Below are 27,231 nucleotides of genomic sequence, written 5' to 3' on the forward strand. Positions count from 1 at the left end.
CTCCACCAGTGGGGCTAAAGCCCACCAGAGAGTAGCCTCTGGCACAGAACCACCCCTTCCAACCAGCAGACTACCACAGGAGGTCAAGCCCTGCAGCCCAGATCCACCCACACTGCCCCTGTGTGGGGACAAGGTTCACAGTAGGCCTGGGGCCTCCCCTCCACCAGCAGGCACTGGCCAGAGCCCAGCTTCTAGCATAGGACCACCTCTTCGAACCAGCAGACTACCACAGGAGTCAGACCCAGCCCAGATCTGTCCACACCGATTTGACTTACTCAGGACCCAGGTTCAGGGTAGGTCCAAGCTCGTGCCCCATCCCCTTCCAGCCTAAGCCTAATTGACTTCTATCTTGGGGCACTGCAGTCATCACCATAGCCTTCCCCACACAATACCCCCCCTACCTTTTTGAAAACAGACAGGGCCTTCAAGCAGCTGTATCTCAGAGCAGGCATCCCAAAGAGTGTGAGGCCCCCCTTTCAGCCCCATCTCTGTAAGATATTGCTTCCATCTGGGGCACTGCAACTATTATCTCTGCTATTGCCTCCACCAACCTTAGAGGCAGTAGCATACACTGAGGGACACCAGCAGGGTCTAGAAGCCCAACATCAAGGTGAGGTACAGACAATTTCCACAGGTATTACAAGAATATAGGGAAAAAACTATAATATCTCAGATTCATGCTGCAAGAAAGGAAGACACATAGACAACATGAAAAAAAAAAAAAAACAAGGGAAGAAAGTGTCCCAAACAAACCAGGACACTATAATAACAGAAGCCATGGGACAGGGAAGTTGATGAAATGTCAGAGGAGGAGTTCAGAAGGTTCATAATTAAAATGATCTGTGAATTAAACAATGACCTAAATGAGCAAATATAGGCAAAAAATTGATCACTCCAAAAAAGAGAGAGTAAATACAGGTAGCAAAGGATTATTTTGAGAGAGAGAGACTCTGAAAAAAAAACAAATCTTTGAAATTAAGGATAGAATAAAAACTCAATAGAAAGCATAACCAACAGACTAGATCACTTGGAAAAAAAAAAAAGGACGTCAGATAATGAAGACCAAGTATATAATCTGGAAAGTAAAGTTGATCACACAGTGAAGAAAGTTAGAAACCATGAACAGAACACACAAGAATTATGAGACAGCATCAAAAGACCAAATCTAAGAGTTATTGGGATAGAGGAAGGCACAGAGTTTCATACCAAAGGAATGCACAATCTCTTCAATGAGACATCAGAAAATTTCCCAAGCATAAAGAACAAATTGGGAAACCAAATACAAGAGGCTTACAGGACACGAAATGTACAAAATTACAACAGATCTACACCAAGGCACATTATAATGAAAACGCCTAGCATACACAAGAAGGATAGAATCTTAAAGCCGCAAGAGAGAGGAATCAAATCACATATAGGGGGAGACCAATTTGTATCTCAGTAGATTTTGTATCCCATACTCTCAAAACCAGGAGATCATGGAACAATATATACCAAGCCCTGAAAAAAAGGATGCCAACCAAGAATCTTATATCCAGCAAAACTAAGCTTTAGATTTGATGGTAAAATAAAAACCTTCCATGATAAAAGTTAAAAGAATTTACAAGTAGAAAGCCTGCACTATAGAACATCCTCAGCAAAATATTCCAAGAACAGGAAATGAAAAACAATGATGAAAATCATAAGAGGGAGAGATTACACTAAAGGAAAATCTAATCAGAGGAGAAACCAAGTCAAATACCAAAAAAAAAAAAAAAAAACAAGAATGGCTGGGAATACAAATCATGTCTCAATAATAACCCTGAATGTTAATGGCCTAAACTCACCAATCAAAAGACCTAGACTAGCAGATTGTATTAAAAAAAAGACCCAACAATATGCTGCCTCCAAGAGACTCATCTCATAGGAAAAAAACATCCACAGACTGAAGGTGAAGGATTGGGAAAAATCATACCACTCACATGGACTGCGGAAGCAAGCAGGGGTTTCTATCCTCATATCAAAAAAAGTAGACTTCAAACTAAAGTCAATCAAAAAGGATAAAGAAGGACACTATAGACTGCTCAAGGGAACCATACACCAACAAGACTTAATAATTATAAATATATATGCCCCAAACAATGGAGCATCCACATTCATCAAACAAACTCTTCTCAAGTTCAAGAGTCAAATAGACCACAATACAATAATTTTGGGTGACTTTAACTTAGCTCTTTCATCACTAGATAGATCTTCCAAACAAAAGCTGAACAAAGAAACTATAAAACTCAATAATACAATCAATAACTTAGACCAACTGACATATATAGAATATTTCATCTTTCAACGAGTGAATACACTTTCTTCTCAGCAGCACATGGATCCTTCTCTAAAATAGACCATATATAATGCCACAAGACAACTCTTAGCAAATATAAAAAAGTAGAGTTACTACTTTGCATTCTATAAGATCATATTGGAATGAAATTAGAAATCAATGATAAAATAAGTCCCAGGCCAACATCATACTAAATGGAGAAAAATTGAAGGCATCCCCTCTAAAAACTGGAACAAGACAGGGATGCCCTCTCTCACCACTTCTATTTAACATAGTTCTTGAAACTCTAGCCAGAGCAATTAGACAGATGAAAGAAATTAAAGGGATAATTATAAGAAAAGAAGAACTCAAACTGGCACTATTTGCTGCTGATATGATTCTATACCTAGAAGACCCTAAAATTTCACCAGAAAACTTCTATAACTAGTAAATGAATTCAGCAAAGTAACAGGAAGTAAAATCAGCATCCATAAATCAAAGGCATTTCTGTATAACAGTGATAAATCCTCAGAAAAGGAAAACTACCCTACCCCATTTACAATAGCCTCAAAAAATAAAATATTTGGGAATCAACAAAAGAGGTGAAAGATCTACATAATGAAAATTACAGAACCCTAAAGAAAGAAGTCAAAGAAGACCTTAGAAGATAGAAAGATCTACCTTACTCTTGAATAGACAGAATTATTATTATCAAAATGGTCATACTTCCAAAAGCAATATACAGATTTAATGCAATTCCAATCAAAATCCCAATGACATTTCTCATAGAAATAGAAAAGGCAATCATGAAATTCATCTGGAAAAATAAGAGACCCAGAATAGCTAAAGCAATCCTTAGCAGGAAGAGTGAAGCAGGTGGCTTCACTATACCAGACCTTAAACTATACTATAGAGTAATATAACAAAAACAGCATGATATTGGCACCAAAACAGACTGGTAGACCAATGGTACAGAATAGAGGACACAGAGACAAACCCACAAAATTATAATTATTTTATATTAGACAAAGGTGCCAAGAACATGCATTGGAGAAAAAACAGCATCTTCAACAAATGGTGCTGGGAAAACTGGAAATCCTTGTGCAGAAAAATTAAATTAAAACCCTATCTTTCACCATGCACAAAACTCAATTCAAAATGGATCAAGGACTTAGGAATAAAACCAGAGACCCTGTGTCTAATAGAAGAAAAAGTAGGCACTAATCTCCATCATGTGGGATCAGGCCCCAACTTCCTTAATAAGCTCCTTTGATGCAAGAATTAAAATCAAGAATTAATAAATGGGATGGACTCAAACTAAAAAGTTTCTTCTCAGGAAAAGAAACAATCTGTGAGGTAAACAGAGAGCCTACATCTTGGCAGCAAATTTTTACTCCTCATACATCAGATAGAGCACTAATCTCTAGGATATATAAAAAAAACTCAAAAAGTTAACCACCAAAAAACTAAATAACCCAATCAATAAATTGACCAAGGACCTGAACAGACACTTCTCAGAAGATGATACACAATCTATCAACAAATATATGAAAAAATGTTCATCATTGCTAGCAATTAGAGAAATGCAAATAAAACTACTCTAAGATTTCACCTCATTCCAGTCAGAATGGCAGCTATTATGAGTACAAACAACAATAAGTGTTGGAGAGGCTGTGGGGGAAAAGGCACACTCATACATTGCTGGTGGGACTACAAACTAGTGCAACCAATATAGAAAGAAGTATGGAGATTTCTTGGAAAACTGGGAATGGAGCCACCATTTGACCCAGCTATCCCTCTCCTTAGTCTATACCCAAAAGACTTTAAAACAGCATACTACAGGGACACAGCCACATCAATGTTTACAGCAGCACAATTCACAAAATTAAACTGTGGAGCCAACCTAGATGCCCTTCAGTGGATGAATGAATGAATAAAAAAATGTGGCATTATTACTCAGCAATAAAAGAGAATAAAATCATGGCATTTGCAGGTAAATGGATGAAGCTAGAGAAGATAATGCTAAGTGAAGTTAGCCAATCCCCAAAAACCAAATGCCAAATGTTTTCCTTGATACAAGGAGGCTGATTCATAGTGGGGTTGGGAGGGGAAGCATGGGAGGAACAGATGAGTTCTAGATAGGGAAGAGGGGTGGGAGGGGAAAGGAGGGGGCAGGGGTTATTAATGATGGTGGAACGTGATGATCATTATTATCCAAAGTATAGGTATGAAGACACGAATTGGTGTGAATATACTATGTATACAAGCAGAGATATGAAAAATTGTGCTCTATACGTGTAGTAAGAATTGTAATGCATTCCACTGTCATGTGTAAACAAAAAAATTAATTAAAAAAAATAAAATAGGGTGCGATACAGGTCCTGAGGGACCACCAGCTCCTGACGCTGCTGAAAGGAGTGGCCAGTGGAGGGGACAGCCCACAGGCTAGACATCAGAGGAGTCCTTACAAAGAGCCAGGAGTTCAGGAGCCCATCATGCAGAGGTCTCTGAGCCGGACCCTGAGGCTCAGAAAAGGAGAAATGAAATCGCAGAGGCAACCCTGGAGCTCATGGAGGGGAAGGGGAAGGAGTGTGCTGCCCTGAGACCCCAAGGCCGGGTCGGAGGCCCAGAAGGCAGCGATGTGCTCGGTTTCCACCCACAGATCCCTGCTGGGCCACTGCCACTGCCCAGAGCTGGTCTCTGTGACTGCTGTGGGCTCAGCTCTGCCTCCTGTGGCAGGACCCTGAGATCCTGCTTCCACCTATAATCTAGATGGTGGTGGAGATGCTTAACCTGGGGAAAGATGCTCAGCCAGAAGGCTGGCCCCAGGGCAGCAGGAGAGAACTGAGCTCCCTGCACAGCGGGAGACACAGCAAAACAGCCTGCTGTGCACCCGTGAGTGACTTCAAGGAACTCAAGTCACCAGACACAAAGTAATGACAGGAGGTGGAAACGTCCACACTCTGATGTGGGTACATAGTGCAGTGTCCTGCATAGACGGGTACAGTTGGAAGAATAAATAAATTAAAAGGAAGAGCAAAGTACACAGAGGAGACAGCTGAGGAGAAGAAGGAGGGGAACAGAGGAGACAGTCCAAACCTAAAACCATGATTTATGTCCTTAGATATTTAAGGTCACTGTGTCTATAAAGAGTAAAATTATATGAAAAGGGCCAATTAGAGAATGAAGAGCTCTTGAGGCATAAAATGAAAATGAAAGTACATGTTCAAGAGACTGATTAGAGAATAACAGAAATGTTTCCCTAAACCTAGGACCCCAGTGGAGTGGTGCCCAGCTGCACAGAGAGCTGGACAAAAAGGAATGATGGGGGCTGGGGACATAGCTCAGTTGGCAGAGTGCTTGCCTTGCATGCACAAAGCCTTGGGTTCAATCCCCAGCACCACCAAAAAAAAAAAAAAAAGAATGATGGTGGCCAGCATCCTGCCCTAACCCTCGCAGTGCTCTGAGGCACACCATTTCCTCTTCGTAGTAGATGAGGTCATTGACAAACACGTGTTCAAAGCAACCCTCACTACTGGGATCCTAGGCCAGCAGCCTGTCGGGGATCCAACAACAAGGTCCAGACACTCGCCCCAGTAATCAAGCAGAAAAGGTCATGGGAAACCCAGAAAGAACTCCATTTAATAGGCTGTGCTGGGAGGGACATGCTGGAAGACAGTACCTCAGCACCTACAGGTGCTGTAGGTAGAAATGGAGGAAGAATCTGGGCAGGGCAAGAGGCCTGCCAAATTAAGCCTCCTGGTCTCATTGGCCTGGTGGATAATTATCCCAGTTCCTGTTCTGAGAAGCACTCCAGAGAAGGGAAAGACAATTTCCACTTGCTGCTCAGGAGTAGGACAAGGCTGAGAACTGCCAGGCACCACCCCAGGGACCTGATGCTCTCATAGCTGCCGGTGGGATGACCCTGCAGGTCTTGCCTCAGTCTTGAAGTAGAATGAGAAAAATCAGGAGAGTGCAGGCCTAATAAACCTGGCATTACAAGCTTCTGATGAGTGCTCCTTAATGATGAGCAGTTCTGCAAGCAAGCTAAGGTGATGGAGGAGACAGACTCTACTTGGAGGCCGAGATGCCCAGCCTCGTCCTGCTTCCAGTCACCTGTCAGGCATCTGTGGGCCTGAGGGTCAGTGCCTTGAGCACATGCAGCTTCTTTAAGCCCCTGTCATGCCACTGAGTGGCAGATTTGAGCCCAGCTCTATGCTCTTAGTCCTTGCTCTGTGTGACAGTGTTATGCAGCAATTTGGCTTCACTCAGAGTGAGCCAAGTACCTTATTTCCATCTTCCAAAGTGCTGTGTTAGATTAGCTTGACTGGCCCTGCTCCCTACAGAGTGACTTCCCACTGTCCTGATATTTCTCAGTGCCATTGTCCCACATGTGCAGCCCCCCAGCCTCTTCTGAAGAAGCTATCTGCACCTGTGATGAGGATCCAGGACAAGTACACCCATCACAAATTCCTATTCCACCTGTACATGTTCTCTCGCCAATAACACTGTGATTAACAACCAAACACAAAAACATTCATGCACTGTGACTATCACCAGTACCATTTGACATTTACACGTATGGGCCAAAAAAACATGGAGCTGGATGTATATTCTCAGATCATCCTCATAACAATTCAGAGAAGTTCAAATTTTATTATCTGCTAAACTGAAGCACAAAGAAGTTAGATAATTTCTCAAGTTCACGGAAGTGCAGAGCTGAGACTCACACCCTGGCAGCAGATTCCAAAGCCTGCGTTTTTTCCCCATCATACAATCCTGCCTGCAAAGCTGCAGCAAATCATGCCTTGTAACATGGATGTTGCAGATACCATCCCAAGTAAGTGCTTTGCAATGCTGATAGCTTCCTAATGTATAAGACATGAAGATCAATGCCAAGCAAATGCTTAAGTGATGGCCTGAAATGCAGCATCTTTTTTTTGTGTGTGTATGTGGTGCTGAGAATTGAACCAGGGCCTTGTACATGCAAGGCAAGCACTGTACCAACTGAGCCATATCCCCAGCCCCAAAATGCAGTATCTTTGACAAGACAGTACTGCCTTCGCAAGTTTGGATTTTCCTTGAAGAGAAGAATGCATATAGATTGGGAATGTGAAAAAGGAAAGAAACTTCCAAAGCAATGCCACAAAAAAAGTCAAGGAAAAGAAGCAATTTAGTTTGAATTTCAGGGACCCGCAACCCAAATTATATGGGGATAATTTAATTATTGTAATTCCATATAAATTGAAAGGTTTTATTTTCCTTAATTAAAAGAAAAGTAGGGTGAAGAGACTTGTCACATTTATGTGCACTGTGTAATTGTAGTCTAGGGACAAAGATACCCATAGGGATGAGCATTCTGATGACATACTCCTTCCAGATGGGACCACTGGTCCACACCATGATGCAAGCTCTCCTATTTAAGCCCCTCCATCTCTTTGTGTTTTGCAGCCTACATAATGTAGCGCTGTCACAACTTCTGCAAGCCTGCTGTTGGGCACTTAAGACTCAGGCTGTTCTGTCTCCAGGTCATTGATTTGTTTGCCTGTCCTTGTCTATTTTAAAAGTCTATGAGACTGCCTACCCTTGTGCCAAAAGGACATCACTCCAGGCCAGGCCACTGCACCTTTTCACTCTGACTCTGCAGCCACTCCCGCCTGCAGCGTCTCCTGCCTCCTGTTCCTCTCTGCTCTGCTTCTTTTCACAGCACGGAACGTCTTTAGGTTGGAAGATCTGTGTTCTGCCTCTCATGCTCCCACGTGCTTCATGCAAAGAAAAGCTAAACAATCACATTTACTAGTTTAAGATTCTTCTCTGAACAGCAGGTACTTGATCTTCAGATTCGGGTCATCAGACTTGAGGAAGCTACAGTGTAAGGTAAGTAACTTTGAGAACTCCATATCCATCAATCACAGGCTGCTTTAATTATGAGACTCTGGACTTAGTGGAAAGTTGATTAAAACCAGGGAAACCCTGGGTAATACTGAGGTTGCCATGTCTCAGCATCCTAATTATAGATGTTTATGAATCAGTGTGACTCAAAAATTCTACCTTCTGACCTCATTTCTTATGTCAGCTGACATGAGGGTCTCGCTTATATACTGCGTGTGTCAGAATGTTGATGACTTTCTGCTCAGGAAAATCCTTGGCAGATATATTTCAATGTAAAGACTCAAGAGAGTTTTCGTCATTGGAACCAAGTGCTCAATTGTATGATTTAAAATGTTTACAGGGAGAGGAGTTTGTCTGATTGTCTACACTCTTCCACTTCCTCAGGCCATTCATGTCTCTAAAGGTGGTTTAGTTACACAGCCCTCTGCATTGACTCCAGGGAAGTGTGGCCCCTCACTTTCCTATCTGGTACTCGGGGCAAGGCTGCTGGGTGGTGAGAGGCTTGCCAGACATCATGAAGCTTATGAATGATGGGGCTGAATTTTTCTGACCCCCACTCTGTTTGAGGTTCATGATATTCCCAGGCCAAACTCCATGGGAAAGCAGATGTCCAGGATAGAAGACAGGGAAGACCTCAGCTCAGGGTTTCTTAAGACTTCACTGCAAAAGTGGCCATGCCTTTGCTCTGGCTTCAGAAGGAAGGATGGTTCCTTGGCTTTGTTGAAATTCCTCCTCCATTCTAAAGATTCCCCAGTGGCATTGTTTTATGTCTTTTATGGAACAAGTACAAGTGGACTTCGCATAGAAACACTGTTTGGGGAAACATCATGCCGAGGATTATGGGCTATGGGAGGGTCACTCTTCACCCTGCTTCCCAGGGGACAGCTGTCCTCACATCCTGTCTAGGCCAGCCTTACTGAACTGTCACACACCTTCTGAGTTAGGTGGTCACCAAGGATTATGTCAGTTCTTCACAGAGAGCAGTTTTTTCACAGGAAAATGACTGCATACAAAAGGGGAAAGACAAAGACACCCAGCTCCCTGCTATTGGATCTGCTGTATTGCAGAGGAGACTTAGGGACAGACACCAGCAGGGGCTGCCACTGCTGGTGCTCTTTGCCTAAAATCAAATAAAGTCAAAATACAAGTAATGGTTTGGGTAAAGAAGTTGCAACAAATATCACACTTAGAAGAATGCCCTTATTCTATAAAGAGAGCAGGCCAATTTTGAGAAATTCCTAAAAGGGAAAATGTCATGAGCAATTAAATCCCAATATATAGAGAGGGCAAAATATACCCATGAAAACATTCTGAGGTTTCTTAGTCATAAACAAAAATCGAATAAATGACCATCTAGATGCTCTTGCTAAGAGCTAGGCAAGCAGGGAGCCCCGAGTGTTCTCTGTGGTTGGCTGGCATCACTGGTCAGCAGCCCATCTAGCACTTTGGTGACGGGATTCTAAAGCCCAATAACCCACCTTCTACCACCTACCCAGAGAAGCAACCTCAAGATACAGTGTTTTGTAAGCAAACTGAGAAGCAATGTGCTTGTCAATCAAACAAGGAGCCCTCGAAAGTGCATGTCACATCAATCAACCATCATGGTAATCTGAGAAGACACCCCCACATCTATACAGAAAAGGGGTCTTAACTACATATCAGATTGGAAGAATGCTAAAGTTTAAGTTAGGCACAGGGGTGTGGTGCAGTGGTAGAGTGCTTGTATGTTCAATTCATAGCACCACCATAAATAATAAAATAATGGACTAGAATAGAGTAGAATAGCATGAGTTATGCATAGACATAACAATTTTTATACAAGGGAATGGAGTATCCCAGGGGATTCCTTTCCCTTTTCTCATTTCCCATATTCTCCTCAGTGCTCTTATACTCCTTTGTGATGGTTTAAACACAGAACACAGATAACACTGACAGAGAAAGACAAAGATGCTCTTAAAATCTAAGGAATTATGAGCCTCCAATCTCCCTTCCCTTTGTGAGCAAGGCTGGGAAGTCTCCAAGGCCTCATTAGCAAGTTCAGCTCCAGGAATGTTCGTGGTCAGGGCTGAGGACAACACCCTGACAGGAAGGCGCATGTGCCCATTTGTGCTCTTGGGCTTTGACATTCACCATGGACCAATGGCAGTCTCTGTGCCTGGTCTCCACTGACCACCTGCCATTCCCTGGATCTGTAGTGCACTAATGATCGCAGCTCTCCACGGGGCTTGCTCTCATTAAAATGCTGAAGGTCAGCACTAGGAGACATCTTGCTCTCTCTCTGTCCATCACTTGGAATGCTGCTGAGTGCTTTTCTTTAATTTCCCCAGAGGCTTAAGACAGTGGAGAGAAAGAAGGCAAAATTAGAAAGGGCATACATCAGGAAAACACCTGGAGAGGAGCTCTGCTGGGAACCAACTATGTCTCAGGACAGGGGAAGCTGGACAGAGCACAGGGAGCCAGGCTCCTGGGTCGAGGCGGGCTGAGGATTCACTTTTCATGATTGACATCCATCCATGGTGGCTGTGGCCAACTGCACAGGGGTCCTGACTGGACCTCTTGTGTGCAGCCCTGGGCTCTGGCTTGCATTGCTACCCTGCCCTGTCCTCTCCCTGTTCTGCCCTCTTCTTCTCTCTTGTGCACCAGCCAGAGAGAAGTCAAAACCCTGGAGATTTTAATCAAAGCCATTCTTGAAGGACACCCTGGCCACACACACTGCAAGGGCAATTCCTGTCCCTCCTCTCTGTGCTCCTTGCAAGAAGGGACCAGGTCTTCACAGTCTTTTAGGTCCACTCAGAACCTAAAAGTTTGGCTTGCCCAGGGTGAGGTACTGATGACTTAACTGGTTTAATGCATGTTTAATTCACGACACTCTCTGTCCACTCTGGCTCAGCAAAAACCAGCCTAGAGCAGTTAGACTGCCCTGGACCAGCAGAGCCTGTGCCCTGAGGAGTTTCTGACCCTCTTTAGGTCTCACCTTTTGTCTCTGTGGAGTGGGTAGAGAGTCCTCTAGTATTTCATGAGGTGTGGGGGGAATGTAACTTACTATTTATGAGTCACCAGACCTCTGCAATTACTGTGTAGTTACAGTACATCCTCAGTTTTAATGTTTCAGGAGCTCAGCAGCTTCCTAGGACTCCTGGACACCAGGCTGTGCAATGTAGGTCTCTGTGATGTCAACATAAACTGTCCAAGTGACCCATAATGTTCATATTTGTGGTAAGATAGTATTTGACTGAAATGGCTAAGTATGCATGATCTGACTTCAAATTTAAGAGCAAAGTAACTTGGGAGATAATAACTCCTGATATTATTTAAATCAGTTAATCCTTCTATTTTTCTATTAAAATGTTATATCATAATTGCTGAGTTTATTCACTTCACAGGTGAGTAAGTTGTCTGCTAATAACCCATAGTTTTCTGCTGAAAGGGGAAGATAATAACCCTGATCCTCAGCATTACTTCCCCCTTGACAGCCTTTCTCTGCTGACCTCTGGATTGCCCCTCACAGTGAGGGCTCTGTGTTCACACTTCAGCAGAGTCTTTGCCTTCCAACACTGAGCACCTGATAAACACGTCAAGCATCGAGTTTTACAGTGTGCAAACCTTCAAGAACCTGCAAACCAGGTGGAGCCCATGTGGCCGTCTCCCCGTGGACAGCACACATGCTGACTTGTGGCTTTGACCCTGCAGTGTGAGGACCAAAGCCTGGTGCAGGGTAGGGCTGGGCTGGCCACTCTTTTCACATCCACTCTGCCCTGTCCAGCAGGACGGCTCCTCTCCAGATACGACGGTGCTTGAGAGACAGAGGATGAATGTCCTTAAACAAAAGCAGATGGGCTTGCTGCCTCAGGACCTCTAACTTAGCAAGGCCAGGCCGCTGGGCGGGCATCCTGCTCCTGAGTGGATGATGCTGTAATGGGACAAGACACCTGCCCAGCCTGTTCCAAGATTCGTGAGGTCAGAAGCCTGAGCCTGGATCTGGGTGTGGCCACGCCATGATGCTCTAAGCCCACCTGTACTTCTCCAGCTTGAGTCCCACCCTCTGTGCAGCCTGCAGCGCTATGGAGTGGGGCAACAGCTCCCTGTACGCTGACTTTGTCCTCCTGGGGTTGTTCAGTGGCAGCCGCTTCCCCTGGCTGCTCTTTTCCCTCATTCTCCTGGTCTTCGTGATCTCCATCGCCAGCAACACCACCATGATCCTGCTCATCCGCGCCGACCCCCGGCTGCACACCCCCATGTACTTCCTGCTCAGCCAGCTCTCCCTCATGGACATCCTGTACATCTCCACCATCGTGCCCAAGATGCTGCTGGACCAGGCCACCAGCCAGAGGGCCATCTCCTTTGCAGGGTGCACTGCCCAGCACTTCCTCTACCTGACCTTGGCAGGGGCAGAGTTCTTCCTCCTAGGACTCATGTCCTACGACCGCTACGTGGCCATCTGCCAACCTCTGCGCTACCCCGTGCTGATGAGCCGCAAGGTCTGCCTGCTGATCGTGGTGGCCGCCTGGCTGGGAGGGTCTGCAGACGGTTTCCTGCTCACCCCAGTCACCATGCAGTTCCCCTTCTGTGCCTCTCGGGCAATCAACCACTTTTTCTGTGAGGTTCCCGCCCTTCTGAAGCTCTCCTGCAGGGACACCTCAGCCTATGAGACAGCCATGTATGTGTGCTGCATCCTGATGCTTCTCATCCCCTTCTCCGTCATCTCGGCCTCTTACACCAGGATTCTCATTGCTGTTTACAGGATGAGTGAGGCAGAGGGCAGGCGGAAGGCCGTGGCCACCTGCTCCTCTCACATGGTGGTGGTCAGCCTCTTCTACGGGGCCGCCATGTACACCTACGTGCTGCCCCATTCTTACCACACCCCTGAGCAGGACAAGGCAGTGTCTGCCTTCTACACCATCCTCACGCCCATGCTCAACCCGCTCATCTACAGCCTGAGGAACAAGGATGTCACAGGAGCCCTGCAGAGGGCTCTGGGGAAGTGTTTGGCCTCAAGAAAGGTAACTGCTTTCTAAAGATATTGCATTTGCTGTTAAAGCTTTGAAAATAAGGATAGAAGACCTCATCATCACCTTTGAATTTGAGTATTCTCTGCCTGGAAACTTAAAAGTCACCCACATGCCAGAAACTGTGCGGAATTCCTGGTATTTGGCATGAGGGTGTGAACAGTGACCCATTGGGGGTGGAGTGGGAATACAGTGGAGGTTGCAGTAGCCCCCACACACACTTGCTTTTCACAATTGTGCGTTCCCCTGGACTCACAGGGGCCTGGTCCTGCCCACACTCTGTTCTGGCGAAGGGGCTGCTGCTCCTCTGGCTTTCCAAAGAATTAACTTGTTAAATGTGGTTTTCATTTTATTACAAATATTATTTCAATGTCAACTGATTTCTACAAGTGATTTTTTGTCACTTATAGAAACAGTTCCATAAAGACATCAGTGTTTGTTGGAAAAATTAGTTTTGACTGTATGCAATAACTTTTCAGCTGAATTCTATCAACACAACTTGTAGACACAAAAGTACATGCCAAAATTTTGGAGGACACCAGCACCTGGAGATTTACCTCTATTTTTCCTACTATAGCGTTTTCCTCAAACCATCCTGGAACAATGGATTCAATGACTATAAAAGAGTGATTATGTGGTGTTTGTGAATGTTGATGCTGCCCACATTTCCTGTCCCTCATTGCTGAGATCCTAAAGATATGATTTAATAAAACAAACTGGACAATCTTAAATCATATCTTTTCTTCCACATTTATATTTTATGAGGGCCTATGTGTTTTCTATTTGAGATCCTTGTATGAAGTGATGGGCTCTTCTGAAAGTCACCCCTGGCTCCCCCTTGGAGGGTAATGCACACTGCTCACTCTTTTCTATTTCTGTTCTGGAGCTTAGTGCACTGCACTCAGCCATGCTCATACTCCACCTTGTCCTGACCGTGGCTCTTCTGGCACAGCGGGGAAAATGTCTCTGTTTCTTGGTGCTCAACTTCCCTGGACTCATTCTGTATAAGTCCTTCATCTTTCCATTTTCCTACTTCCATATTTTGGCACTTACAATTTTATATTTCATCATCTGTGAAGGAAATTATTTGTGTTACAGAGAACAAGATGTATCGGTAAGTGTCCACTTATTTAAATATATGCAGAAAAGTCAGCTGGGAGTTGACGTATTTTAGAAAATCAGGAGCTCCTGCACCCTGGATAGGAGAAGAAGCACCTGGTTATGCAGCTTGGGTGTCATTTTTGTTTTGTGCTTCCAAAGAGAACAAGTGGGTGGAAGAGGACTTTGTTTCTCATTGCTAAGCATCTCTAAGTACCCTGTTTTCCCCCAACAACATCCAGGCTGGACTAGAAGTCAGAGTTGACTTTCAGACTCCACCATGTGCTGGTTTCTAGGGCTCCTCGGCCCTGGCCCTATTCTCTTAACTCTATTTCTCCCACCTTAATGTGAAGAGAATGATTTAGATCATGACCAGAAGTTTCAGACATGAGCAACTCTGCTTTCATCATAGAGATGGCAGCTCCATGTCATAGACCTGGTGAAGCTCCAATTAAAGGTGTCGGTTGGACTAGTGAACTTCCTGAAGCCCTGTTTCTCATGATATTAAATAGTTCATTCTAACCAAATTCTTACCACAAAGTGAGAGTTTTGAGGGGAAATTAGTAATTGATGCAAAAACCATTTTGGCTCAAGAACAAAGCATTGTAATAACCTGTCACTCTACAGACAGCACAGAGAAACCAGCCCTCTGCCATACTCCAAAGTGCTCTTCCATCCTGACATACCGTCAGAGAAGAGTCCTGTCTGGCCACAGAGGTGATCAATGAGAACTTCTAACCCCAACGTAAGACCTTACATTAAACAGGCAGAGAATGTTTTAAGGACTAGTGTTGGTTAATTGGCCACCAAACTTGCCTGGGATAAATAATAGTCATGGCCTCTCACATACAGTGAGCAGTAGAGAGAGGCAGGAGGTCCTTGGACCTCCCAACTTCAGGAGTTGAAGGAAACATACACTCCAATGGGAAGAAAACTTCTTCACAGGAGGAAAATACCAGACCAAGTCCGTAGGGTTCAACTCCTTCCTTTTCAAGTGGTGAAGCAAGATTGGCCACATACTGCAGGCCTGCCTTCTCACTCAGTCCACCATTTGTAACTTGGTTTTTGAGACAGTGTCAATGCTCAATAATATACATGGATGAAGAACTTGAAGATCAGATTCCTGCCCTCTGCACTGTGAGGTGGCCTCCTGAAGCCACTGAGCAGCAACTGCCATGTGGAGCTGACCAGTGCAGGGACCAGCCCTTCCGGGGTGACAGTGAAGAACAGGAAAAATTACTGAAGAACAGTTGTACATCATATGTTGAAAATCTTTCCTTTAACACAACTGAAAAACAAATTTATGAACTCTTCAGCAAAAGTGGTGACATAAAGAAGATCATTATGGGTCTGTATAAAGTGAAAAAAAAAAGCAGTATGTGGATTCTGTTTTGTGGAATACTATTCAAGAGCAGATGCAAAAAAATGTCATGCAGTATGTAAATGGTACATGTCTGTATGACCGGATCTTCGCAAAGATTGGGACGCGGGCTGGAAGGAGGGCAGGCAGTGTGGACGTATGGACGTGGGCGATCAAGGGCAGGCTCCAGACAGTCCTGTGAACACGATGATGCTGGGAGAGGCAGCTATGGGGAACCGGCACAAAACAGTGAGTGGTGAGAGCCCCATTGGTGCCAGACTCCCCGCACTGCCTGTGAGTCTGCCAAAGAACATCCCCCCTGTCTGAACAATGTCTTCTCTATTGCGCTGGAAGCCTTTACCTGGTTTCCTCTGAAAAATCACTAATGGGCAAAAAACAAAAGAATGCTTTTCCTTCTAGTCTTAGGATTGGCCATGTGTCAAGTTACCAGATGATTTTCTGTTACTAGGTCTAAAATTGTGTTCTCTGGGGCTGGGGACGTGGCTCAGAGGTACAATGCCTGCTTCACGTGTGCAAGGCCCTGATTCAATCCCAGAAACACCCCCCTACACAAACACACAAAGTGTTCCTTAGCAACAGGTTTGAACTATAATGTTGATTATCCTGTCAGTCAAAAATGCCACACTTGGGGCTGGGATTGTGGCTCAGTGGTAGAGCACTTACTTAGCATAGGTGGGACCTGGATTCGATCCTCAGCACCACATAAAAAAAAAGGCATTGTGTTGTGTCTATCTGCACCTAAAAAATAAACATTAAAAAAATGCCACACTTTGTAAATAAAGATGGGAAAATTTGTTTTACCATGTTTGTCTTAAATAGGTTCATGATCTACTTTGGAGCATGGAATGATTATTTTTTAAAATTTAAGTTTGCATGAGATAACGTTTAATAAATGGAATTTTGCTATGTGGTATAGATTTGTTTTCAATTAGCAACAGGTGTTTGACAACTGAATTTGTTTTCTATTTTGAATTCTAATCTGTAAAGAATCAAGGGACCTTCCTAAATAGTTGGACAGAAGTTATATAAACCTCAGATGGTCCCAGGGACATGTCTGCTTCCATTCCTTACATAACAGGAAACTGAATGCAGGGTTTGAAGAGTTATGTACCTTTTTCAAAAGATGTTTTACATAAAGCCAACAAAAAATTTAAAAAATAAAAGCAAGGGTTTGTAATACAGAGAACCTCACATATCCTAGTGGGTGGGGGAAGACACTATTAGTAGGAAATGGAAGGAAATATCAGGAGTTAAGGGATTGCCTTGACATGATGAAGTTTGCTGTAAGGGCCATCAGATTTGTTCTTCCTGTTTTAATTATAATCTTGGGAATAGAATGGATTCTTTTGAATACAGCTTCATGATTGAGAGAATGCTTCACAAAAACAGAGGAAGGCTTCCTAAGGAAAGTGTCTATCTCAGCTACTTTTATTTCTCCCAAATTGTGCTTACTATGAGTCAAGCCAGGGGCGTCTATTTTGCACTTATAAGGCAAGAGGTGATTTCTGATATTATGTGAGTTTAATTTTCCCTGATATGAAAAAAACACAGGTGAATTATTTTTTCAAAGTATTTTCCAGTAGTTTGTGAAGGTTGGAGCTGAATGAGGACACCTTCCACATTGTAATAAATGTGGGCTTTCTTATTAAATTCCAAACTGTTTGCTTGAATTTTTTTAAAGAGCCATAACAGTTGTTAAGTGCAGAGGAAAAAAAACATTTGCAGACATTTAATCAGGACACGTTATTCATTTTTAGAATCTGTTTTTACGCTGTAGTTTGAACTAATACATTTTGTATTCTTGTGTGGAGATGTGGCTCAGTGGTACAGAGCCTTACAGGCCTTACAACCCAAGACTGTGACTCTTATTTGAATTGTGTCTTCTGTGACAGATTTCAATAAATCTGGACCAACTTATAGGGAAAAAAAAAGACCAGATGCCCTGGGCCACATCTTCTCCGCCCTGGCCCACCTGCCACCTCTGGGACAGTGACAGCGCATTCTGGCGAATCTCGATCAGTGAACTCCGTTACCCTAACTTCAACTGCTCTCTTTGTTTTGCATCTCTTTATTCTAGCTCCTCCCTTACATTCTTGACTCGCTGCTTCTACCTTCTACCTCTCTTATTTTTCCTCCCCAGGTCAATGGGCAAGATCTGGTGACATCCTATTATACTCTGTAGAGTGACACATCACACTGGAGGGGTCCATTCAAATCAGTCCAATGGGTAATTGAATAACTCTTTGAATCTATGGATGAAAATTAAAATATTCACTAGAAAAATTGGTTGTAGAATAGCATCCTACAGCTGAAAGTGTATTCTGTTTGCTTGCTTTTTGTCTGTAATAGGGAAGGTTTGCTGGTCACCTTGTTGTTGCTGTGACCGACATACCTGACAGGAACAACTTAGAAGGAGAAGGACTCATTCTGGCTCGTGGTTTCAGAGATCTCAGCCTAGGGTGGAAGGGCGTGACAGAGGAGCGCTGCCCTCAGAGATGAAATGCTGAGGAAGATGAGCCTCTCCCTCCTGCTCTACGATACGGTCTGCTGAAAGTCACGTAACAGGCCGGTCCCAAGCACAGGCATAAATGCCTGACACTCCCGGAGGCCTGGGCATTCGAAAAAGGAAGACCAATATCCAGGTCCTAGAGGGATTCTCAGCAGGGGCCATATTTGCATACAGATGTAAAGATCTGGGCCCAGCCACCCTGTGCTTGACAGGAGCAGGGCAGCAGGAGCAAGGAAGGGGTCACATTGCACTGTACAGGAGCCCCCTCACCACCCCAACCCTGGATCACACCCTGAGTAGGACCCAGGATTAGCTGAGGAGGGTCCTTTCCTCACCTGAGCTGGAGCAGATGTTTACAGGCTGTATAATCAGAGATGCCCTGAGCCTAAGATGGGCTGCTCAGGGCTGAGCTCTGGATGAGGAAGAAAAATGAGGACACAGTGCCTGCCCCTGCACTGACCAGCATGGCCAGGGTCCCTCTATCCAGGAGAGGAAGGACATAGAGTCATGACCTGAAAATGCCAAAATATTTCAAGTGAAACCCTCAAATTGATGCCCTCTGCACCACAGAGCAGCACCAAGGCCAGTTCCATCCTGGGGTCTGCCCTGCCTTGCTGAGCTCCCCCTGCACCTGCCAGGTGACACTGTGTACTGTGGTCCAAGGTCTTTTCTCTCTTGTTGCTTTATAAACACAGCTGGGAGCTGACGTCCAGTGAAAGGCCCCAAGGTAGGTGCAGTCCACCCAAGGAAAGAGTGGGATATTCTTGGAGTCGCCCTTTCATGTGCCTTAGTGGGAAATTACAAGCCTCTTGATCCAGGAGGAAGATGGGGGCTGAGGACACGTCCCTCCCACACAGCTGACAGGATAGTGCTGCCATTGGCGTGCCCCTTGGCCCAGTGTCACATGATGAGAGAGGCAGTCCACCCCCCAAGGAAACCTCCATGTCATCTCTCATGAGTGATGTCAGATTTCCATGAGTTCATTTGAAAATAAGAAACTATTTCCCATCTTACCTAGGCATTAGAGGGGCCTCTTCCTGCAGCAGGGCCCCAGGAGGCCAGGAGGACACGGAGTACCTGTCAGCAAGCACATTGGTGGGGCTGCTCATGAATTCCTCAGGGAGTTGGCTCCTTGTGGACATAGGACCAGAGTGGATGGAGGAGTTTGCTTCACCAGCCTGGACGGAGCTGCTGCTGGGCCACCATCCTGGGCAGAAGAAGCCTGGAGAGGGAGAGGAGGACAGGAATGGGGCTCAGGTCCTCAGCTGTGCAGCTGATGGACACTCGGGTCAGCCTGAAATGTTGAGTCCACAGATGGCGCTCTCCTGTGAGCTGTGCTTTCCTGGATGCTCATGGCTCCCATTCCTCCTGGTGGCCCATACAAAGTTCCTAGTCCAGGGTGAAATTGCTGCTGAGATTGAGAGTTTAAATTCGGATGCCAGTGTTCACTGGTGCCCCATGGAGCCTCCTGAGTCAGAGAGGGGCTTCAGGGACGTCGTGGAGAGGGGTCCTCAGCACACCTGCAGATGGGGTGGGTGGGAACCGTGTTCCTGTAGATGAGCCAGTGCAGAGCCAGAAGAAGAGCAGAGGGCCTGAGCATCTGGGTGCTGGTGCAGAGGGCCTGGGCTCAGAACAGCCTGGACCTGGGAGGGCAAGGCATCTCCATTGCTGACCCAGGGTCAGCTCCATTTGTTCTTTCTGGCTTGGGGACACTACAGCTTCCGATTTATCCTTTACCTCTTGGTGTATTTCTTTACATCTTTGTCTTTCTTTACAAACTGTCCAAAGCACCTGCATCCCAATATGCTATCAGTGACCTGGTTTTCCTCATTCAGAAACAAATAATCCACAATCTTCAGAGCCATAGAATACTTTTGATTGATGATATAGTTTCACCCTTTAACTGAAAGAAGACTGATGTCCACAGCCCAGGCGCCTGTCAACAGTTGACTGGATAAAGAAAATGTGGCCTATGACACAATGGGGTTTTATTCAGCCTTAAAGAATAAAATTACAGCATCTTCTGGTAAATGGATGGAATTGGAGAACATCACACTAAGTGAAATAAGTCAGACCCAGAAAGTCAAGGGTCAAATGTTTTCTCCCATGTGCAGAAGCTAGACCAAGTTAAAGGGAAAGGGGGGCAGGGGAACCCCATGAAACAGAGGAGAGATCATTGGAACAGTGGAAGGGGGTTGGTGGGAAGGGAGGGAGGGAAAAGGAGGAATGGTGGGATGAAAAGTAATGCTGTGTTCATATATGAGAACTGTGAATTCCACATTTGTATAGATCTGCAAAGTACCAGTATAAAAATAAATAAATAAATAAATAAATAAATAAATAGAAGGATGACCAGGAGAAGAGAGGAAGGGAAGCAGGGAGAGAAGGGAATGGAGGGAAATAAGAAGTACTAGGGACTGACATGAGCAGATCCTATTTCACAGACATATACTAATGTCAAAACAAACCCCACTATCATGTAAGACTATAATGCACTAATAAAAAATTAACACGAAGAGATGAAGAGATATCTCCTATGTAAAAAAGAAAAACCATATCTGAGGACCAGAGAAGGACATCCGTGCTGCCCTCCCTTGGGGGAGCCCCAGCCCCCAGCACAGCCGCACAAACTGCTCCTGTCACCTGATTTCTGTGGCTGTGATATGGTTTATGGACATAACACATTCCCTTCTGCAGAGAGCCCCATGGTAGGCTTGCAGGAGCCTGCTCTCTGAGGACTTCTGCCCCAGGCTGCGTCTGTCCACCGGGCTGCACCCTGGGCAGTGACAGTGGCTCCTGGAGTCTGTGGCCCACACCCTGCTGGGCATGTGACTGAGCACAGGTGTGGGGCACCTGAGGGTTGGGTCCCTGGGAGTGGGAGTACCTCTTCCCTCTGGGGACTTTGCAGGAGCCCTGCTCTGCGGGAGGACAGCCTCTTGGACAACAGACTGACTCACAGGACAATGGCCCTACAGCTCTAGTGCTCCTGGACTCCTGGGAAGGTGTTAAAAGGGACAAGTCCAGGCGCCTCCCCCTGGTGGCATGTCCTTGGCCCTCACCTGGCCATCTCCTCCACAAGCTGCTGTGAGGGGCACCGACTGCCTGGGCTCCATGGTCAGGATCCGCAGATCCCCCATCTTGCAAGACCATCATTAAAGCGAAACTTCGCTTCTTGCTGCTCCTGTGTCTCTTAGCCCACCCTCTGGGCTTGCAGGTGAGCGTGCTTCTCACAGTGGAGGCTATTTTGTATTTTAATTTAGCAATTAATTACAAGCAACACAGGACTCCTGAGAAAGAGAGTCTCCTTATTAATAGTTTTCAGTCTCTTTTTTATTATGGAATGCAATAAGCATGGGATGTGCAGGAACAAGGTTCATGCTTACTGACTACCAGATGCACCCGATGGTCCATCCAGGAACAAAGGCACTTTTCAGAACCCATGAGTCCCCTCCAGTCACCACACCTGCCAACGGCAGACACAAACCTTGTCCTAAGTTTCATCAACTTTATCTTAAACTAATTTTGTTGAGAGCCACTGCCCAGTTAGAATGACGCCTGGCATTTGCCAGAGGGAATGTTTGAAAGGTGACCGCCAGCGAACCATTAAGATGATGATTTGAGTTAAGCTATATATAATTGCTGTGATGCTGGATTGATTGTATTGTATATTTGACCTTTACTGTCGGGCAATGGGGCGCCCGCTGCTTTGGAGTTCTTGCGGGGATTCCTGGAGGGTTCACGTTGGTTGGGGAAGTGCCAGAGGAGGGATTTCCGGTTGGTGGGAGTTTGGAGAAAAAAGGAGTTCCTGTTTTAAACCTACAAGTGCCTCGTGGCAGCTCGGTTATTTTGTGCCCAGCCAAAATAAATACCAGAAAAGTGACAAACCAACAGAGGGGATTTCCACATAGCCCTCCCCTGTCCTGGCTCCTCCTCTGAGGCATGGCCCACTGTAAGCAGACACTCGCAGCTGACCCTGAAGCTGTCCAGTAAAGCCACCTGCTTGGCAGCTGCCCCTTGGCAGCTCCTGGGTTGATAAGCCGTTCTCTGACCACCTGATAGGTCATCCTGTATTTGCATCTGCTCTCTGCTCTTCATAAGGCCTCTTGGAACCTGGCCACTGCAACCCTTTCTTAGCCTTCCTGTAGAGCGTGGTGTGTGGACGTGTATGTGTACAGTGTGACCAGAGTATCAGACATGGTAACAACTGACATTCAAATAGAGTAGAAGAACCTGTGATGGCCACAATCACACCAAGTCAAATCAAAGTCACTGGTGGATTAAAGCTCATGAAATGGATGGAGTTGTGAACTTAACACTGAAAGCTCGGTCCTCATCCCAGTGCTGATCCTTGCGGAGGACAAGTTCTCTTGCCTTGCTGGTGAAGGAGGGAGGCCTCAGGCTGACGCTACCTGAGGCTGCCCCCTAGCTGCTGTTTTCCAGGAACTGTCAGAGGATGTACTCAGGGATGGTCCTCATCCTCAAGAGAGCAGTTGCCCATTTCCAGGTCTGCAGCTGGGCAGTAGGGTAGGCAGTAAGGAAAAGGGCAGGCAGTTCAGCTCAGGACAGTGGAGGCTCACCTGCTCTCCCTACAGCCATGAAGTGGGAGAGAAAAACAGGAAGGGGCAATGTTCCCATGAGCAAGCAGCAAGGTTGACACTCAGACACAAAGTGGAGCCTATTACACCCCTGGGCCAGCACTCCCAAGCCATGGAGCCCACATTCTCCCAGTCCTAAGAAACTTTGGCCACACTGACCCTGAATAATCCATCACGTCCAGTTGCTGGAGCTCTTTAGTACCAGGGATTGAACCCAGGGGCACTTAACAACCAAGCCATATCCCTAGCCCTTTTTATTTTTTATTTTGAGACAGGGTCTTATTGAGTTGCATAGGTCCTCAATGAGTTGTGGAGGCTGGCTTTGAACCCACGATCTTCTTGCCTCAGCCTCACAAGCCACTGGGATTACAGACATGCACCACCGTGCTCAGCTACACTTGCTCTTTTATTGTTGTTTTACTGTTTTGCAGTACTGGGGATTGAACATAAGGCCTCTCCCATGTGAAGAAAGGGATCCATTGTGGAGTTATATACCCATCCCCTCTTTGTTTTCTCTTGAGAACTATAAGGAAGAACCGCATTGGTCCAAGATGTCTGGAGAGCCACCTACACAGAGGTACCAGGACACTTGTTGAGACAGAGGCACAGGCAGTAGTGGCCATGGCAGTACAACTCCTGGGTCTTGGAGAGCCAAGCCATCAGGTGCTGGGTTCCTAGATCTGATCACTGCACATGACACTTTTCCCTTCCCAACCCACAGGGATTTATGACATTTTGGGTTTCCACTGATGCAAACTTGCAGGCTTCCCCAGTACTGTCTCTATCTGATCACTGCTAGTGCTCATGTGTGTGGCTAAGGGGAAGAATCCAGAAGCCCAGCAACCCACACTGGAAGACACCACTTCAGCCTTCAATTAATGAGACTTATTTTTGTGTAGGTTAATACCCACTTGCCGTAAGTCATTTTTCTAAGGCCAGCAAGCCTTCTTCCATGAGACTTTGGCATGCTGACAAGCATTAGTGCTAAGGAAAACTCACACACTGGTGAGGGGTTTTCTGCTGCATGAATGGTTGAGATACTCCTCCCAGATTTCACGAGGGGCTAATGCCTCATGCATTACCTATCAGCACTTAGACCATCAGGCATCATGGATGTGCCCCTCAACAGAAGGGTGCACACTACTGCTGTAAGGGGATCAGCACACGAGAGACCAGCAAGGCCCCTACTCTTGCCTGCTCCATGATAACTGCAAGAAACTAGGTGATATACTTAGTTCTTCTCAAGGTGAGTATCCCCTTCTTTCTCAAACTTCACAAAGGACCATCCCTGGGCCTCTCCCAGAAGTATCCCAAGCAATTAGTAATGGTTCCCAAATTAAATGCAGGGTCCACAGAGCTTTAGCCTGTCTCTTGTTAATCAGGACTAAAGCACTTGTTGGGTAGCTGTTCTTTTCACTGCCTTGGGGGAGGAAGGCATTCAGTGGGTAAAGCCAGTGAACCATTATGTGTAGGGGATGTGAGTACTCATGTGAGGGGAGAAATGGCAACACCAGGTACAAATCAGTAACTGTGGGCCGACCAAAGCCAAACCCATCAAAAAGTGCAGGTGCTACGCAGGTGGGTTTCTCTGTACCATGGAACCAGTCACCAAGAGCAATTAGTAAAAGCTGAGCAGCTATTTTCATTCATGTTCGCTCCATTCTGTTTATGCTGCAAAGGTTTCTAACAGCCTCCCATTCACACCACTAGCTATAAATGAATTAGCACCCAGGGTGACTTGGACAAACACGTAACACCCCCACTGGACACATAAGAAAAATGAAACTGTATTATATACACACAGAGTTAAGCAGAGGAGGGGACAGGAAGCCATCCGGGCCCACAGAGGGATTGTCATTGGATGCAGAGAGAACAGTGGGCAAGGGGCAAAGCTTTGCAGAAACATCAAAGTGAGGTGCTCTTGGTTCCCTCAAAATATGTGGTTTCAAACAGGGCTGGTTAGAAGGAAATGGAAACACCTTATACTACAGATCAATAAGAATTTAATACTATAATATGTGCTGTAAAATACTATGTACTATACTAATTACATAGTGCTTAATTACACTATCATATAAAATAGTTTTATGTAATACACACTATTTACTTACAAAACTGTACTGTAACCTATATAGCATACACACACACAGGTATATGCACATATATATACTCCACGTATACATAATGCTATACTACATATCAGTGTACATAAATCTCTTTGCCAAGATACAAAAATTCTCAATAAAACAATAGAAAACAAACTATGAATAGAGACTTACACTACAAGATGAGAGATTTAACCCAGAAAATCAATGTGTTTTCACACCTTAAGGTCAAGCTAATACACACATCTTCTGGGTGCATCATCCTGAACCTCTGAATGTCGCAGGGAAATGAAGGCATTCCCACTTTCCATGCACTTCTCATCTTTCTCTCACTAATGACTTCTGTCATGTGTCTGAAAGGATCTAGAACAACTGAAGGTCTTGTGGCATTTCTTACTATGGTGTGGTCCTGGGAGGTCAGTGCTGTGGTGTGCGCTGTGATGTGGTTTTGGGAGGTGTGTGATGTGGTTTTGGGAGGTGTGTGCTGTGGTGTGTGTCCCTAATGTCACTGAAGCATCCTCATGTCCCAGCCAGCACTGGCTTCCCCAGCTGTTAGATGTGTTCCCTACCAGGTTGGAGAAAAGCTTTCATATTAGGAGAGACTAAAGAGTGAAGCTCGTGCCCACTGAGCCTGGCCTCAAGGCAGGTATACTAGTGTGACTTCTTGACATCTCTAGAGCTAGTGCCCTGGGGTGACTGGACTCAAAGACCCTCTCCTTTAAAATCTCCAACCTGGGGTCTTTGAGGCCACTCAACTCCCCTCTGATCTTACATAAACTCCTAGGCTGCAGCAGCTCTCCTAGGACCCCTCCCCCAGTGGGAGCTCCACGGTCTCATATCTAATAAATCCCTTTACTTGGCTCTCACCCTTTGTGCCTGTGGATTTCATTTTTTGAATTCAGGAGACATCCAACACATCCTCAAGTCTCAAAGACGATGACATCAGGTGCCTAGGGAGCATAAAGGAAAAGGGCACAAGACTTTTTATAGTGCAATTCCAGGTTATTGTTCTCTGCTTTCTTCTCATGGAAAACATTCACCAACAGAAAATAAATCTTTTGAAAATTGTCATCAATCAGTGAAAAAAAAAAAAAAACATGACAATTACAATACTGTGTCCCCTTGGATGCACCGTGGGGAACAAACAGTTCACAATGCTGTCAACTAAAAGGGAAATTGGAATCTTGAAATGCAGGGAGAAACTGGATTTTTAAAGATAGCCCTAGGAGAAGAGAGGATGGGGGACGGGAAAGTGGGTTTGTGATCCTGCTTCCTGTACATGTGAAATGATATGTGTTTGGAGGATGCACAGGTGACTCCTGGGGAGCAAAGAGGGCCCAGGACACTGCTGACCCCTGCGGCGGCGGCAGATTCCAGCCTCCACCTGATGCCCTCTCGCGCTCAGCGCCCTCTGGGGCGGGGAGCTGCGGGGATTTCCCTGAGAAGCCCCTGGAGTCTCCAGCAGGGAGGGGACTCGCCCAGCGGGCCCAGGGCCACCCGCCAGCCGGGAGTCGGCCGCACGCCCCGCAGCTCACCGCACGCGCCAGGTCCCCATGGCAGGCGCTGACCGGGCCCCGCCAGCAGCACGCTCACCACTTTAGCCTCCAGGGTGACCGGTTTTCCTCCCCTAGGGGAGTCCCTCAAGGGGCTCGCAGGGCACTCAGGTTGAGTAGTCCTCCGGCGCCGGGCAGCCCAGGCGAGTCCGGGAGAGGGAGGAGCGGAGTGGGAGAGGACGGGCCCGCCTTCCGCCCCGCCTGCGCTCCTGATTGGACAATTCTACCCCAGGGCCCCCAAGGACCGCCTCCGGGCACCGCCCCAGCCTTGAGTGACAGCTACTGTGACCCAATCGTTGGCTGACGTGGGCCAGAGTGACAGGTTCTTGGCCCAGCCCAGACCAGGGGGCGCTTCTCGCTGTGCTGGGAAGAGACCCGGTCAGGACTTCGCTTTTTACCTGGTCACGAAGGTGACTTCGAAGTAGATACAACGTTGATACCATGCCGAAGCACACAGTGTGCCTACACGTGTGTCTAAAATGTCACGATTCATGCCTTTCCTGTCTGCTGCTCTGCTGAGGAGACCCTGAGCTGCGAAAACGAAGGCGGAGTCTGTCGGGCCTGGAGGGTGATCGCGCGCAGAGCGCTCAGGTCTCGAGCAGGGGGCAGCAAGACGTCTCGCGCTCACTCCCCCCCCCCCCCCGCTCCCAGGAGAGGGGCCAGACTCCCAGGCCGGCTGGCCCCGAGTCCGCGACAGGGGACTCTGGCAGCTGTCAGGCTTGGTGAGGGTTCGCGTGTCCAAGCAGAGAGGAGAGCTGGGGCTCCATAGCCCGCGCTGTGTCCAGGGGAAGAAGAT

At 46.1% G+C, this 27,231-nt stretch overlaps 1 protein-coding gene and 1 long non-coding RNA gene across 3 annotated transcripts in view; one reads left to right on the forward strand and one right to left on the reverse strand.

Annotated features, from left to right (window-relative positions):
• The window catches only part of LOC124081745 (uncharacterized), a 62,360-nt gene extending 35,734 nt beyond the window's left edge, over positions 1 to 26,626 (reverse strand). Inside the window, exons 1-3 of one of the 2 annotated variants that reach the window (XR_006848129.2) lie at positions 26,476 to 26,626; positions 25,750 to 25,832; positions 19,197 to 19,404 (exon numbers count right to left, since the gene is read on the reverse strand). This is a non-coding gene — a long non-coding RNA (uncharacterized LOC124081745). Of the gene's footprint in view, positions 1 to 19,196; positions 19,405 to 25,749; positions 25,833 to 26,417 lie in introns of both variants that reach the window. The other variant, XR_006848113.2, reaches the window with a different exon arrangement.
• Positions 12,250 to 13,203, forward strand: LOC124081630 (olfactory receptor 2T27). Its single transcript, XM_046427876.1, has one exon. The coding sequence runs from the start codon at positions 12,250 to 12,252 to the stop codon at positions 13,201 to 13,203; it is 954 nt and encodes a 317-aa protein (XP_046283832.1).
• Positions 26,627 to 27,231: the final 605 nt, after the last annotated feature.

This window comes from Marmota monax, unplaced genomic scaffold (assembly GCF_021218885.2).
Source record: "Marmota monax isolate L192 unplaced genomic scaffold, Marmota_monax_Labrador192_F-V1.1 WCK01_AAM20220418_F8-fsc00035, whole genome shotgun sequence".
Classification (NCBI taxonomy): domain Eukaryota; kingdom Metazoa; phylum Chordata; class Mammalia; order Rodentia; family Sciuridae; genus Marmota; species Marmota monax.